At 33.0% G+C, this 15,909-nt stretch overlaps 3 protein-coding genes across 5 annotated transcripts; 1 reads left to right on the plus strand and 2 right to left on the minus strand.

The window, feature by feature from the left end:
• The first annotated feature begins 4,579 nt into the window (after positions 1–4,579).
• On the plus strand, positions 4,580–9,465 carry STP7 (sugar transporter protein 7). 3 transcript variants are annotated; one of them, XM_020370353.3, is made up of 5 exons: positions 4,580–4,888; positions 4,964–5,131; positions 7,114–7,433; positions 7,768–8,394; positions 8,854–9,465. In XM_020370353.3, exons 2-5 carry the CDS (start codon positions 4,987–4,989, stop codon positions 9,280–9,282), a joined length of 1,521 nt encoding a protein of 506 aa, XP_020225942.1. In that variant the 5' UTR covers positions 4,580–4,888; positions 4,964–4,986; the 3' UTR covers positions 9,283–9,465. The 3 variants fall into 3 exon arrangements, with proteins under 3 accessions (XP_020225942.1, XP_020225943.1, XP_020225941.1); XM_020370354.3 differs by having other exon boundaries at positions 4,580–4,884; XM_020370352.3 differs by having other exon boundaries at positions 4,580–4,835.
• A 3,091-nt stretch (positions 9,466–12,556) lies between these two features.
• On the minus strand, positions 12,557–12,970 carry LOC145954872 (uncharacterized). Its single transcript, XM_083069559.1, has one exon. It carries the CDS (start codon positions 12,968–12,970, stop codon positions 12,557–12,559), a length of 414 nt encoding a protein of 137 aa, XP_082925685.1.
• A 268-nt stretch (positions 12,971–13,238) lies between these two features.
• LOC145954874 (uncharacterized) lies at positions 13,239–13,724 on the minus strand. The gene has a single exon (XM_083069560.1). The coding sequence runs from the start codon at positions 13,722–13,724 to the stop codon at positions 13,239–13,241; it is 486 nt and encodes a 161-aa protein (XP_082925686.1).
• Positions 13,725–15,909: the final 2,185 nt, after the last annotated feature.

Raw genomic sequence — 15,909 nt, forward strand, 5'->3', positions numbered from 1 at the left:
AAATATATTAAAAGAAAATTAATCAAAAATCTCTATCATTCTTAACGCATCAGCCTCGTATTTTATATTAGTCTAGTTGAGGAAATTCATTAAAAATTAAAAAATTAGTTTCCGAATGCATACGAGGATTTCTTTCTCAAAAATAAGATATTTTGTTTTTGTTATCATATAAAAAAATTGTACTTGTCTCACAAAAATAAGTACATATTCCAAAAGTCAACAGATGTTTAAAGTCAATAGATTTTTCTCTTATTATAAGTTTCATGACATGTGGGATAGGATAATAAATATTATTAAATTTTTAATATTGATGATTAAAATCACACAATTATAGTGTTTGAGGAACTAAAATTGTTTCATTAAAATTTAGAGGGCTAAAATCTCATAATTACCATACTTAAAAAATAAAAAATTCATCTACGATTAAAGTTTTTTATTATACTTTTTGTAATACTATTTCTCATAATTTTTGAATAAAAATGGTAATAATAAGCTTATTAATGGAATTTGATTTGTGATCTTACATATTTGCTCAAGGATCTAAGTCGGTCAAATCAACAACCTCAACATGAGTTATCATTGAAGGAGATGTTGTTTTGCTAACAACTTCCAGAGGTGTTACCTTCAAACTTTCAACATATATAATATTTTCAGAACCTTTTGATTAGCTTTGATTGTAATTATGTCTCCATTTGTTATTAGGAGCTTCGTTGTTAGATAAGGTGTTAAGCTAGTCACTCCAAGTTGTTCAAGGTTTGCCTTCTAATGAGTATATTATAAGATGTTGATGCCTTGACCAAAAAATATGTGACAAAAAAATTTCTCGAGTTTTGTAAATTTCCAAAGTTTGTCAACAATTTTACACATCCTCAAGTCTATAATTCTTCTCCAATAAAACCAATCAAAGGTTCTATATGTGGTTGAATAAGGTTATGTGAAATATCCAACTTTAGGAAGGTTGACCAATATAAAACATCAACGAAACTTTCTTGGTGGATGAGTATCTTTTGTATTCCCAATTTGCAATCTTTACTAAGATAACATAGGGTTATCTTGATTTAAGTTGATAGCCTTATAATCATCATTAGTAAAAATAATAAGAGGACTTGGTTTACAGAGAATGTTGGTCATGTTGTTGACATTATGAACATTTCTCAAATGTCATTTTCTTGCTGAGTTTGTGCTTCCTCCTTCTACAAAACCTCTTGCTATGGTATTGATCACTCCACAGATATTTTTGTTGTCATTAGTTTTCTCTCTACCTTGTTCTTTTACATTATTTGTGGTTTGGTGCTCTTCATTTTCACTAAAAGAAATGTTACATATAGTGTCATATAAAAAATGTCATTATAAGTACAATATATGTAAGTATAAATTAATTTGACATATAGTTACATATAATATTAGTGTTGATTTTGAATGAGATTCAACAATATATATTGTGTGTCACTATAACTTATGCTTACACTTTTTAATAATATACCAACATATAATATATTATAGTGTATGTAAAAGTAATTTTTAGTAACAAATATTATGTTACTATAAGATATGTGTCACTTACAATTTATTTTTGTAGTGTGTCGATCTTGACAACCATGATAATTTTGATTACATCCAGAACCTATACCTCGTCAACAGTAACCTCCATGAGGCTTGAATAAGTTCTTTTATTTCAATGTCCAACATTCTTTGATTGTATGGCCATAGTTTTTATGGTAACAACAATGTTTATTCTTGTCCGTGTTTATTGGATTGTGCCTAAATAGGGGTAAGGAGGTCAAATATGTATTGTTAGCCTTTTCTAAAATATTAACCCAAGGTATACTCAATGGAGTATAAAAATCATATCTCGGATCTCATGTTAGATAAGGTCTCTTAAATTTTGTTTCATTGACCGCTTTTAATTTTTCTTTACCACTTGCTTCATTTTCGTTGGATGTATCCTTTAACTTTGTTTCAAAACTCAATATATTCTTCCATCTATATGTACCCAACAATTTTGGCACAAAGTTCATCCATACTACCTGGTTGTCGATGACATAAATTGTCAACAAAAGGGTTCGGGTTTGAGAGTCATGAGCATGGAATGTAGGACAACTATAGGATTGAGATGACAAATTTTTATGGAGACACTAACAAAGCATTCCATGAATTTCTCAATGATTCATCATCTACTTGACGCAAATTTGAAAGAGCAACCGAGGTAATATGATGAGATGCGACACATGATAGTATCTTCATTTGTGTAGAGATCCATTTGAGTGATGTAAGCATCAATGTGCTCATTAGAATCGGAAGTGTCATCATATCATCCGATGTTTAATGTTTTCCACCCTACTAGAAGGGGGATTTCCATAATTCCATCGATGAAAGGGTGTGGTTAGACAATCTGATGACCTTGTAAGTGGTGAGATTGTCTATGAGTGACCGCATGTTTGAATTAGTGTGTATGATTAGGAGAAGAATGATGTTCTTCTTCTTCTTCAATATAAGCATGACTGGGTTCATTTTCTGGTTGTTATCGTTATTGAGTTTTAATGGTTTCATTCTCAACACGTACTGTCAAGAGATCAACTTCATGTTAGTGATGCATCGTTTTCATAGCTTCAACATTTTATTGTCGCATGATCTTGATATGATTTATTAATCTTCACAATGATGCATTATCTTCCATGGCTAGTGTTCCTTGATCTACAGCTCCCATAAGTATGGCTTGAAGTTGAAACCATAGGCTGTATAGGAATTTTACTTCAATCCCCCATTGGACGTCATAATGTTCTTACCATAACACACTCAAATAGAGTGATTATTTTATTCAATCTTTTACTTATAATGCATTAAAAATACATGTAAAAAGGACTATGATAATCTAGTTAATCTATTTGTCGTTCTTCTTACATATCATACTACACATACCTTTTCTTAATTAATTATATTTATCTGTTTTTTTTAATCAATTCTATAATTATTGTGATTATAACAATACATGTTGACTAGTTAAATTAAAAACTGATGTGTCAAACTCAATATATTGATTATATGATCAAATTTATGTATGAACTTAATCAATACATATAATATAAGGTGATTATTAGAAATCGATATATTTAACTCGATAATTCAAATATATAACGCAGTAATTAATTCACCTGTAAATTAGTCTATTACTAATATTGAGTTATTCAAATTGCTTCTTGACCGACTACGTTGCCTTTTTGATTCTTAAAAGGAACCGGACACGTTCTATCAAACACATAGGACAAATCAGATGACATCTGAAACTCTTTAGTATTGCACCAAAGTCTAATATGATATTAAATGTCATCAGTTATTCATTAAAAGCAACCCAAGCCGAAAAAAAAAAAAAAAGAGCCACCCAAATCATGTATCAGAAAATAATGATTAATTATCTTTTTGCACATTGGCTCCACCGAGTAAAATACATAATAAAGTTATAAATTCATTAAAATGTTCACATAACTTGAGAATTGAAATCAGTTTACCTGCATACCATATACTCATCTTGTTTTTTTTTTTAATAGTAATAAAGAAAGATTTATCCTAAATATAAAAGTATTATTCTAATTTTAAATATATTAATTATTACTTTCATTTAATAATATTAATTTTTTATCAAATCTATTGATAAGATACTTCTCTCTTTTATATAAGTGAATGTGTTGATTGATTTATTGATTTATTAATAATATAAGTAACATGCTTTGTTAAAAAGAAATATTTATGTATAATACAATTCAAATTTAATTATGTTTTTAATTTTTTAAATTTGGGGATATTTTTTTTCTCTCCTAATTTTAAAACTTGTGCCCTAAATCACTAAAAAAATATTATTTTAATCTTTAAAATTTAAAATTTATCTTTATAATTCATGTAATTATAAAAATATTGTTTTAACCCATAAGATCACTAATAATATAATTGATCAAAAAAACTAAAATAAGATTTTTTTAATACTTTAGAGACTAAAAACACAAGTTTTAAATTAAAGAAAAAAATATATTATAAAATTAAAATAATATTTTTTTTGAAATTATAAAGACTAAAATCATAAGTTTTAAACTTGAAAGATTAAAAGATATATATTTCAAATTTGAGGGATTAAAAATATATTTAAGCCTATAATTAAATATATTAATAATTAAATAGTTTAATTCTATAGTTACTTTTACAATAAAAATTAAATTTATAATACATTTAATTAAATTATTTTCATCTGTTTTGATAAATAACTTAATATGATTATTTTATTATTATTATCATCATTAAAAAAAACACTTCATGTCTCTTTATATTTATTTAAAATAAAAATAAAAATAATAAAAATTGCAAAATAATGACTGAAATATAAACTAATCATCTTAATAAAATGTATACACAAAAAAGTTATATCACCATAATATATTATTATAGATCATAAATCATAGTTTATAAATTACTATTATCACCATCTACAGGTTAATAAAGGAGAAAAGAAAAAGTCAACTAAGACCGAGTCTTCCATTTATGCAACCCAGCCAAATAAATAAAAACACATAAAATTTGGACAGATTTCGGTACTAAACCCAATGCCCAGCTTCATCGGATTCTAGGATATTGGTAGAAATGCACTAAACGTGTCTCATATTTCTGTAGGTTGGGGTTTGGAGAGGGTCAAAACTGCACCCAGTTATCAGTGCAATTAAGACACTGCAGATAAAGTTGATCCAACATATTCACGTTCACACTCAATAATCTTGAGAAATGACAAGATAAAATATAGATCATGCCTGAGTGTGCCACTCGTGCAAAAACACACCCAAGCATTAAATACAGTTTGTAACTTCTATCACTAATTATTTTCTATCTTTGTTCAGAACATGGGTTGGTACGACTTACATAAGTTTTGACTAGTAGTGCAGTATGAGTGATATAAACTAAAAGCATTCATTCTCCTTTTCAGTGTGAGAAAGAAGAATTGAAGAAATGGCTGGTGGGTCTTTCACAACGGGTACTGTGACCAAGGAGAGGGCAGAACAGTACAAGGGAAGAGTCACCCCTTATGTCCTCATAGCTTGCATTGTTGCTGCCATAGGAGGCTCTCTCTTTGGCTATGATATTGGAATTTCAGGTTCTTACTTTTACAAAATCCATATCCTCAATCATAGCTTCCATGATTTCTTGTTTTTCATGTTTCGTAATTCTTACTATGAATCAAACTTGAGATGCCTTATGGTCGTTATGGCTATCAGAACTTTTAGAACTTGTTGTGATTGAAAGCTCTAACAAGAGAGGTGTTGAACCGTGAAATGATTTTGTACCACTGTCCACGCCCAATTGGCATGAATTGAATATCTGACAAGAGGTTCTGCTCTAGAACTTCAAGATATGAATTTATTTTTGGTTGTTCCGTGTGCAATCTTGACCCCCTTTTCCTGTTTCTAGAAGATGAGATTCCCAATTCTCATCTCAAAATTTCAAACAGTATAATTTAAATAAATAATAATTAAAAAAAAAGATCCTGGTTAATCTACATAAACTGGTGCAAATCCAATCACTTACCACCTTACCAATTTGAAAATATAGTGGCTTATTACTATTGTCCAATTCTCTGCCTGAAATTGTCATAACAATTATTGTGAATCCAGTTCAATCTCCACGCCTTAATAGAAAAGTCATGGCAGTCTTCAGTTCCATATTCAGACCATTCTGTCCCTCTTCATATGTCAATTATTGAATAAGAAAATAGTTCACTTAAACTGCTTTTGAACAATTCATGTTCATCACATCGCTTACGCTTGTTATGTGATGTTATTTTCCTCATGTGATAATGAAGTCACCTATGCTTGATGGAATCAGTAAAAGAGTTTAATTTTCAGTAAGTAGAGTTTTAAATTCAAGTTTAGTGGTCGGAAAAAATTGGTGGCGAGAAGGATTTGCTTCCATATTTAAGTTCACCCGGATCAACTTAACATAGTCAAAGTTGGATGTGTCGTTTGCAGTACTAAAAGATCTAAAAATAAAAAATAATAAAAACTTTTCAGTCTCTGCACCAGACACGGGACCACGATAAACAACTTTCACGCTGTAAAGGTTATGGACGCCTTGGAATCATTTATAACCTCACTTTCATTCAGAATCACAAAATGATAATAAATCCTTTCAGATTCTGTTTCCACTTTTAATTATCAAAAGGCGATCTTATCAAAAGTAATAAAAATTATTTTTACTATCTTCTACAAACAAAAAAAGGTTCTCGAATCAAATACTTCATTATCACATAAATATTGTTAGGAAGCAAAAAAGCTATAATTATTCTTATACTAAAATCTACCATTTAAAATCTATAAAAAAGATAAAGATAAATGGAAGCATTTTCATTCATATCCCAAAAACTAAGAGACTACATTATTTATAATCTAATACAATAATTATAAAGATGATCCTCCAAGTGTCATAATAGAAAATTAAAATATAAACTAAATAATATTCTAATATATCCTATTAATCCACTTGGTTTAGTTTCTTTCGTTTTTGGACCTCGGAATACCCATCTTATCATTAAATATGCAACTCAGAGAATAAGGAAAGGCAGGCTAGTATTGGAACATGGCCTCATTATGCAATATGAAGCATCAACTCTGCTTGAGAACACAAATCATGCTTGAGAACCCTAAACTTTAAATCCTATACACATTCAATTTTTAAATATGCTTGAGAACACAAATTATTGATGCTTGAGAACTCATGTGAGGAACTGAAAAGGGAAAACTGTTTTCACATTGTTATATAATATATAAGCTATATTTAATTATCTTTCATGATCTTTGTCCTTAATTTTACATTTTACATGTATTAGTCATACCAATGGTGAGTTTGAGCTTGTACTAGTTATACCAGTAATTGAACTAATTACTCATAAATAAGAAGACTATTAGGTTAAGGTAACGTACAAGCACAACAGTAGATCATTTTCTTTTTCCTAGGAACTAAACTTATTTCTCTAATCCTTACATAATAGGGTTGGAGTGATAAGCAGAGTGAGTTTGAATCTTCCCACTAAAATAACAACAACAATTAACATTTTCCGATAAATAAAAAAATGATTGACAGGAGGGGTTACATCCATGGACGACTTTCTTGAAGAGTTCTTCCCCTCAGTATACAGACAAAAATCGCATGCACATGAAAACAACTACTGCAAGTACGACAATCAGGGCCTTGCAGCATTTACCTCTTCTCTATACATTGCTGGTTTAGTTGCAACCCTGATGGCATCTCCTGTGACAAGAAAGTATGGACGTCGAGCAAGTATCATAGGTGGCGGTATCAGCTTTCTTATTGGATCAGCTCTGAATGCTTCAGCTGTTAACTTGTCAATGTTGATCTTAGGCCGGGTCATGCTTGGTGTTGGCATTGGATTTGGAAATCAGGTAGTAACACATTTCTTTAATCTATGACCAATCCTTATGCAGAAACAAACTTATTTTTTCTTCCTTTTTAGGTGTAATAACTTGAGATATCTTCATATAAAAGGAGAAACCAACTCCCCCCTTTTGTTTAAAGCCTACTTCTAGATTATCCCAACAAGTATTTTGAAAGGTGAGTGTTAAAAAATAAGAATAATGATGTAAATGTTAACACAAGTTAAAAAATTTACAGGAAAAGAAAGGTATTAATGTGATGGAAACAATATGCTTGAGTTAAAAGAGAATCAAGTTATACCTTGAAATTTGAAAAATTCTCCTCCTGGTGGTTGTTTTGTAGGCTATTCCGCTTTATTTGTCTGAGATGGCACCGACACACCTTCGAGGAGGCCTGAACATGTTGTTTCAAGTTGCAACCACTCTTGGGATTTTCACAGCTAACATGGTCAATTATGGAACACAAAACATCAAGCATTGGGGTTGGAGACTATCCCTAGGCTTGGCTGCAGTACCAGCTATTTTGATGACTATGGGAGGGATATTTCTTCCTGACACTCCAAATAGCTTAATCGAACGAGGGTTTAAGGAAAAAGGAAAGACACTGCTAGCAAAAATCCGAGGAACCGACCAGGTAGATGCAGAGTTCCAAGATATGGTTGATGCAAGCGAGTTGGCAAAGTCAATAAAGCACCCATTTCGTAACATCCTTGAAAGAAGGTACAGGCCAGAGTTGGTTATGGCAATCTTCATGCCTACCTTTCAGATCCTGACTGGCATAAATTCCATTCTCTTCTATGCTCCGGTGCTGTTTCAAACCATGGGATTTGGTGGAGAAGCATCACTCATTTCTTCAGCTTTGACGGGTGGTGTTCTTGCTGGTTCAACATTCATTTCCATAGCAACAGTAGATAGGTTGGGCAGGAGAGTTCTTCTTATCAGTGGCGGAATACAAATGATCACATGCCAGGTAAGAAAAGCTGTCTCATGCAAACTAATCATGTTTGAAATATCCATTAAGGTGAGAAATAATGCTAGAAGCCAGACCAAAACCCATGCAGTTTATGATGCTTAACTTCAGAAATCATGCTATATGAAGATCTAAGGCGGTCATTTTATTAACATATAATATTTCTTAGGATAGGGTCTCTGTAAATGGTATGAAACATAAGGTGCAAATGGTAGCATATAGATTTAATATGGCAAAGTCAAGATTCTTGCAATTTGAAAAGTGATTACTTATTATAAATGTTTAGAGTTTGTACAATTTAAAAGGATTTTTAAGAATTTCTCTGTAATATTTGTGTAGAGAAAATTTTAAAAGCCCTTTTATACTCGTATTCAAAGATTCCCTTTCTCTATGAGAAGAGGTGCAGTCTACTATACTGTGTGGAACAAATGATTTTACTTTCATTTTTCTTATGAGCAGGTTATAGTGGCCATTATCTTAGGGATCAAGTTTGGACCAAACCAAGAATTGTCAAAAGGCTTTTCAATTTTGGTGGTTGTGGTGATTTGCCTATTTGTTTTAGCCTTTGGATGGTCATGGGGCCCACTTGGATGGACAGTCCCTAGTGAGATATTTCCTTTGGAAATCCGGTCAGCAGGGCAGAGCATCACAGTTGCTGTGAACCTTCTGTTCACTTTCATAATTGCCCAAGTCTTCCTTGCTCTTCTCTGCTCATTCAAGTTTGGGATCTTTCTCTTCTTTGCTGGCTGGATTGCCATCATGACCATCTTTGTTTATATGTTCCTACCTGAAACCAAAGGGATTCCCATTGAAGAGATGTCATTTATGTGGAGGAAGCACTGGTTCTGGAAGAGGATATGTCTCACAACTGATGATAGTTCTGTCTGAATTACTTGATACAGAAATGGTGTCAAATAGCATCCAGAACAGGAAAGTTTACCTTTTTTTTTATTATTTTTTATTAACTGTCTATTTATTGAAGTCGAGAATAATGGATAGATATTTAAATAGTTATTACACCATAGAGGAATCTCGATCAAACATTTATAAAGGTACCCTGCTTACTGGTTATACACATGGAATTGGACATAATCGTTGAAGAAAAGAAAAGAAAATACTAAGACAGGTTTCAATTGCAGGCTTTTTTTCCATAATAAAAATTAAAAAATAAAAATTAAAAATAAATTAATAAAAAAAACTATTTACCAAACTAAACTAGAGAGATAAAGAAAACGTCAGCTCCAATGACGAGTTCCAATGCACGTAGCAAAGAGGAATAGTGACTGGATCATTAAAAACGTCATTGTAACTGATGTTTTGTATTGCACAAAGCAATACAAAAAAAACGTCATTGTAGCTGATGTTTTGTATCGCACAAAGCAATACTGAAGGTTTTATGGTGAGAATCGTAAAATTGAGAGAAGAAGAGAAAGACAATATGTATTGTGGAAGAGTAAAATGAATAATTATTCTCTCACATTTTATTTCAATGAGCTGCAGTACAATATATAATTTGAAAACAAAATGCACTTAACCAGGATTTCAGCAAAATTAAAACATAATTATCTTGCTCCTAACGTTTAGGAACCACTTATTGACTCCGTTAATGCTTTATAAAAAATAATAATAACTAAATTTCAGTTACAAAAGCACAGTTTTAACACTCCTCCTTGCTTTAGGAACTGCAAACTCCAATTTTTTTCCAAACTCCAATTCTTTTCCTTAGAAGTTCAAATTTGCTGATAGGCAATGACTTTGTAAATATGTCAGCTAGTTAATCTTCAGTCTTGTAGTAAACTAAGTTTACTTCTCCACTTTGCTGCATCTCTCTCAAGAAGTAGAGCTTGATATTGAAATGTTTAGTCTTCCCATGACACACTGGATTGTTTGCAATAGCAATTGCTGCTTGGTTGTCAACAAAAATTTCAGTTTTGTTCTTCTGGTGTAAAAGTAAATCACTTAAAATCTTCTTCAACCATAAAACTTGATTTACAGCTGCTGTTGCAGCTATGAATTCAGCTTCAGCAGTAGATTGTGCTACAATCTCTTGCTTCTTTGTGCACCATGAGAAAACTCCAGAGCCTAGGCTGAAACAATATCCTGAAGTACTCTTCATGTCATCAACAAATCCAACCCAATCACTATCAGAGAATCCGTACAATTTGAATTCTTGACACTTCTCAAATTTGACACCATAATCAATAGTGCCTTTAACATACATCAATATTCTTTTTGCTATTTTTAAATGCATTTCACTTGCACAATGCATAAAACGAGACAAGAGACTTACAGCAAATAGAATGTCCGGCCTTGTTGCAGTGAGATACATTAGCCATCCAATCAAGCTCCTATAATATCCTTCATCAATTTTATCAGCACCATCTTCCTTGCTCAACTTCTCCTTTTGATTCATTGGTGTGCTAACAGATTTGCATTCCTCCATTTGAAATTTCTTCAAAATTTCCTTTGCATATTTTCTTTGACAGATAAAAACTTCATTCACACTTTGTTTTATCTCAATTCCAAGAAAATAGGTCATGAGACCAAGATCTGTCATTTCAAAGACTTGCATCATTTCTTGTTTGAACTCCTCAACCAGTCTTGTGTCATCTCCAGTCACTAAAAGATCATCAACATAGAGGGAAACTATGAGAAGGTTATGTCCTTTATGTTTCACATAAAGAGTGGACTCGGATAAGCTTTTTGCAAAGCATATGCTCAATAGGTGATCATTTATCTTGCTGTACCAAGCCCTTGGTGCTTGCTTTAGGCCATAGAGGGCCTTTTTAAGAAGACAGACTTTATCTTCTTCACCTTTCTTCATAAATCCTTCTGGCTGCTCCACATATATTTCTTCTTGCAGTTCTCCATTTAAAAAAGCTTATTTAACATCTAATTGAAATATTTTCCAGCCATTTTGCGCAGCCATTGCTAGCATCAATCTAATTGTATCCAATCTAGACACAGGAGCAAAAGTGTTAGAATAATCAACACCAAGAATTTGTGCATACCCTTTTACTACGAGTCTGGCCTTGTACTTGTTGATTGAGAAATTTGCATTAAGCTTTGTTCTGAAAACCCATTTAACTCCAATGACTTTTCTATCTTCAGGCTTTTCAACAAGTTCCCAAGTCTGATTTTTTTCAATCATGGCTAGCTCCTCCTGCATTGCAGCCCTCCACTTGGGATCTTCTTTTGCATCCCAGTACCCCGCAAGTTCAAGGACAACAATGTTGCACCTTTGGTAAATATCAGAGACCAATCTAGTGCCTCTTACAGGAATATGATCAACTAACTCATCTTGATTGTGTGAAGAGTCAGTTGTTGAATTTTTTTCTACATTATTCCAACTCCATTTCTCATTCTCCATGAAGTGCACATCTCTACTTATCAGAATTTTCTTTGTGTGAGGTTGGAAAATTCTATAAGCTTTAGAAACTGAACTGTATCCCACAAATACACCAGGTTCAGCCTTTTTGTCAAGCTTGTCTCTCTTAATCTGTGGCACATAAGTAAAACACAAGCATCCAAATACTTTAAAGTTTTTTAAAAAAGGTTTATAGCCATACCAAACTTCAAAAAGAGTCTTCCCATCAACGGCTTTGGTGGGTAGTCTATTTAGCAAAAATACTGCAGTGTTTGCAGCCTCTGCCCAGTATTCCTTAGGTAACCCTTTTTCATGAAGCATACATCTAACCATTTCCATTATCGTTCGGTTCTTTCTTTCACTAACCCCATTTTGTTGAGGGGTATAAGGAGTTGTTAATTGATGCTCAATGCAAGATTCCTCACAATACATGTTGAATTGTTCTGAAGTGTACTCCTTGCCATTATCAGACCTCAGAGCTTGAATCATGCAGCCACTTTGCTTTTCAATCCACTGCTTAAATCTCAAAAATACACCTGCAACTTCTGACTTAGACTTGAGAAAGTAAATTCAGCACATTTTGGAAAAATCATCTATGAAGATGATATAATATTTACTCTCTTTAAGTGAAGCCGTCCTTTGAGGTCCAGCCAAATCAGTGTGAATTAATTGCAGCCTCTCTGTTGCTCTCCAAGTTGCTTGCTTAAATGGTAATCTTGTTTTCTTGCCATATTGACATGCTTCGCAACTTGGTAATTCATAATCTAAGTGAGGTAAGCCACGAACCAATTCCTTTCATTGCATATTCAACACAGCTGCATGATGAAAATGACCCAACCTTTTGTGCCAAATCTCTGTACTATTTGTAGTAGCTGGATATGCTGCCTGCTCTTCCTCCATCGGATCAAGTGTGAAACTTCTGCCACTCATTTTAATACTGAAAATTTCCTTGTCATTGACATCTTTAATAAAGCAATGCTTATTTTCAAATTTGAGTTTAAATCCCCTCTCAAGTAATTGTCCGACACTAAGCAAGTTTTGATCAATTTCAGGCACATACAAAACATCATAAATTAATTTTGTACCTTTGCAACTTTCAATTGCTACAGTTCCCTTTCCTTCAACAGTAATGAAAACACCATTACCAATTCTAACTTTTGATACCTTTGATCTGTCCAGCTCTCTGAAAAGCTCTTGATCATGGGTCATGTGATTGGTACAACCACTGTCTACTAACCAACATTGAGTTGAACTACTGTTTGTAAAACATTTTGCTACAAACAATTGTTCTTCCTCCTGCTGGCTAGCAACTCGAGCCTCATTCTTCTATTGAAAATTGCTTTTGCAAATTCTCACATTATGTCCTAGCTTGTTGCACTTTTCACACTTGACATCGGGTCTTCTCCAACATTTGAAAGGAGGATGACCCATTTTGCCACAATGCTTGCAAGGAGGAAACTCTTTGTTCCCTTTTTCGTTATTTTTGCTGGTGTTGGTGGCTGCTTCTGAACCTTTGAAGTTCTTCTTGTAATTCTTCATTTTTTTTCTTTTCTACTTGGTTGATTTGCAAATTAGCTTGCAATGCTCCTTCCACATAAACTTCATCCCTCATTTTGCTCCTTTGCTCTTGGGCCTGCATAGCACTTACAAGTTCTGCCAAGGTGATCTTTGACAAATCCTTAGTATTTTCCAATGAGGTAATAGAAGCCTCAAATTTTTCAGGAACTGTTACCAATATTTTTTGAACTATTCTTGAATCAGAAAATTCAGTACCTAGTAATCTCACCTTGTTTGCAATGCCAAGAAGTTTGTTAGCATACTCCTTGATTATTTCTGACTCCTTCATTTTTTGCATCTCAAATTCTCTAACCAGATTCAGTGCTTGCATTCCCTTGATCCTTTCATCTCCTTCATATTCATCCTTGAGGAAATTCCATATTTGAAATGCTGATTTGATTGTCATGATTCTGGTAAAAATGTCTTGTGAGACAGCAACAAACAAAGTAGCTCTTGCTTTGACTTTCTTGCTTTCCTCTCCTTATGATGTTTAATCTTAGCCATAGTTGGATTGGTTGGTAAAGGAGGAACATCGTAGTCTTCCTCAATAGCTTCCCAAAGGTCATTTGCCTCAAGGTGTGCCTCCATTCTTGCTGCCTAGATGTGATAATTATCACCATCAAACACAGGCGGTGCTAGTGCTGTGTAAGGAGTTTCAGAATCCATCTATGATGAACTGAAACAAGGTGTATAGGCTTTTATGGTGGGTTTTACTAGGTTCACTCACATGTCCTTCTAAGAAGAAAGCTCTTGATACCAATCTGAAGGTTTTATGGTGAGGATCGTAAAACTGAGAGAAGAAGAGAAAGACAATACGTATTGTGGAAGAGTAAAATGAATAATTATTCTCTCACATTTTATTTCAATGAGCTGCAGTACAATATATAATTTGAAAACAAAATGCACCTAACCAGGATTTCAGCAAAATTAAAACATAATTATCTTGCTCCTAACGTTTAGGAACCACTTATTGACTCCGTTAATGCTTAATAAAAAATAATAATAACTAAATTTCAATTACAAAAGCACAGTTTTAACAAATACAAAAAAAAGTGTCAACCACTGTGACGACTTTCGTTGGTAGTCGAAGACGTCAATTTCATTGACGAGTTGTTGCCTTTCACTTGCCTCTACCACACTGTGTTTGCCACACTGCCTTGTCTGTTTTCCTACGCACAGTAAATAGAAAATGTCATGGCAGGTGACATTTTTTGTGTTCCTGTAATCCATTCTTCACACAGAGCCAACATGCATGAGTGTAGTGTGTTGATTGACAGAGGCAACATGCATGAGTCTCATCTTTGGTGCAATATGCATGGTCCATGAAGTGTTAGATTCGCACTTCATCCCTTTAAAAAAGATGGTAAGGCCGAGGGAGAGAAAAGAGGTGTGAGTAGTGTTTCAAAGAAGAAAAAGAAATAAGAGGAGAAAAAAAAGAAAGAAAAGAAGAAGGAGTAGAGAAAGAGGAGAAAAGAGAAGAAGTATGTTTATTTTTTTTTTTAATTTTTTTATGTTTTTAAATAATTATAGTATGTCTGTGTTTATGTTTATTTTAAGTTTTTAAAAAAATATTAGTGAGAACATTTCCTTCATCTATATATGAAAAAACTTCTACTACAAAGCTTCATGGGTAGTCAAGGATAATGAATTTACCTTCACGTGTAGCCAAACAAATGATGAGACTTCATGTTCACGCGGATGAGACTTCAAGTTCACAAGCTTTGTAATTTTCTACTGCAAGGAGCACTAAGCATTGAGGAGTGGGACACTGAGTACTAGGGGGACAAACAGATGAGTACAAAACATTAATAGGGTTGACATTTTTCGTTCAAGCCTAGATGTGTACAAGACGTTAATAGGGTTGACGTTTTTCGTTCAAGCCTAGATGTATACAAAATGTCAATAGGATTGACGTTTTTTGTTCAGCCTAAATGTCTACAAAACGTCTATATAGTTGACGTTTTCTGTTGAGTTGTGCATGTGCACAAAACGTCAACTATGGTGGCGTTTTGTGTTCATTATTGCATGAAAAAAAACTCCCTCCCTCCTACAAGCATGCATGAAATCATCGTTCAAATTGACGTTTTCCAAAAATCGTCACCGAACCTAACATTTTCTTGTCTTCCTCCTGTTCCATCGTAGTCAAAACTATTTAGTTTAGTAAATATTTTTTTTTATTAATTTATTTTAGTAATTTTTATTTTTTTAATTTATTATGGTGAAAAACCCTTCAATTACCCATCAGGTCAGTGTCCACAGAGTACGATCGCCATGCTAGTGTATTAGCGTCTCAATGAAATACTATAATGGTACAACCGTACAAGCTGTAACAAAAGAAAAAGATGAAGGTAATTTAAATTTAATTCATCACCAGTTTAAACAGCCAGAGATAAGAGGCTAAGACTAACTTGCATACCCACATTTTTTTTCTTCTCTCTTTTGTTGCGTAATTGGAATTTGAAACTGATACCAAAGCATTGCGGTGCTTGCATTTCAATTACCGTTCAGCAGGCATTGAAATGCTTAAACAACAATTTTGAAACACACGCCGTAGTGAAACCATTACAACATCCAGTTCAGTCGTATTCATA

Source organism: Cajanus cajan, chromosome 2 (genome assembly GCF_000230855.2).
Source record: "Cajanus cajan strain Asha chromosome 2, NIPB_CcT2T_4, whole genome shotgun sequence".
NCBI lineage: Eukaryota > Viridiplantae > Streptophyta > Magnoliopsida > Fabales > Fabaceae > Cajanus > Cajanus cajan.

What these genes read in the sequence shown, in the direction of transcription:
- STP7 (XM_020370353.3), top strand. Translation starts at nt 4,987, where the DNA reads ATGGCTGGTGGGTCTTTCACAACGGGTACTGTGACCAAGGAGAGGGCA. An exon ending in CTATGATATTGGAATTTCAG is followed by an intron (nt 5,132 to 7,113) that starts GTTCTTACTTTT and finishes AATGATTGACAG; the next exon opens with GAGGGGTTACATCCATGGAC. An exon ending in GCATTGGATTTGGAAATCAG is followed by an intron (nt 7,434 to 7,767) that starts GTAGTAACACAT and finishes GTTGTTTTGTAG; the next exon opens with GCTATTCCGCTTTATTTGTC.
- LOC145954872 (XM_083069559.1), bottom strand. Translation starts at nt 12,970, where the DNA reads ATGACCCATGATCAAGAGCTTTTCAGAGAGCTGGACAGATCAAAGGTA.
- LOC145954874 (XM_083069560.1), bottom strand. Translation starts at nt 13,724, where the DNA reads ATGACAATCAAATCAGCATTTCAAATATGGAATTTCCTCAAGGATGAA.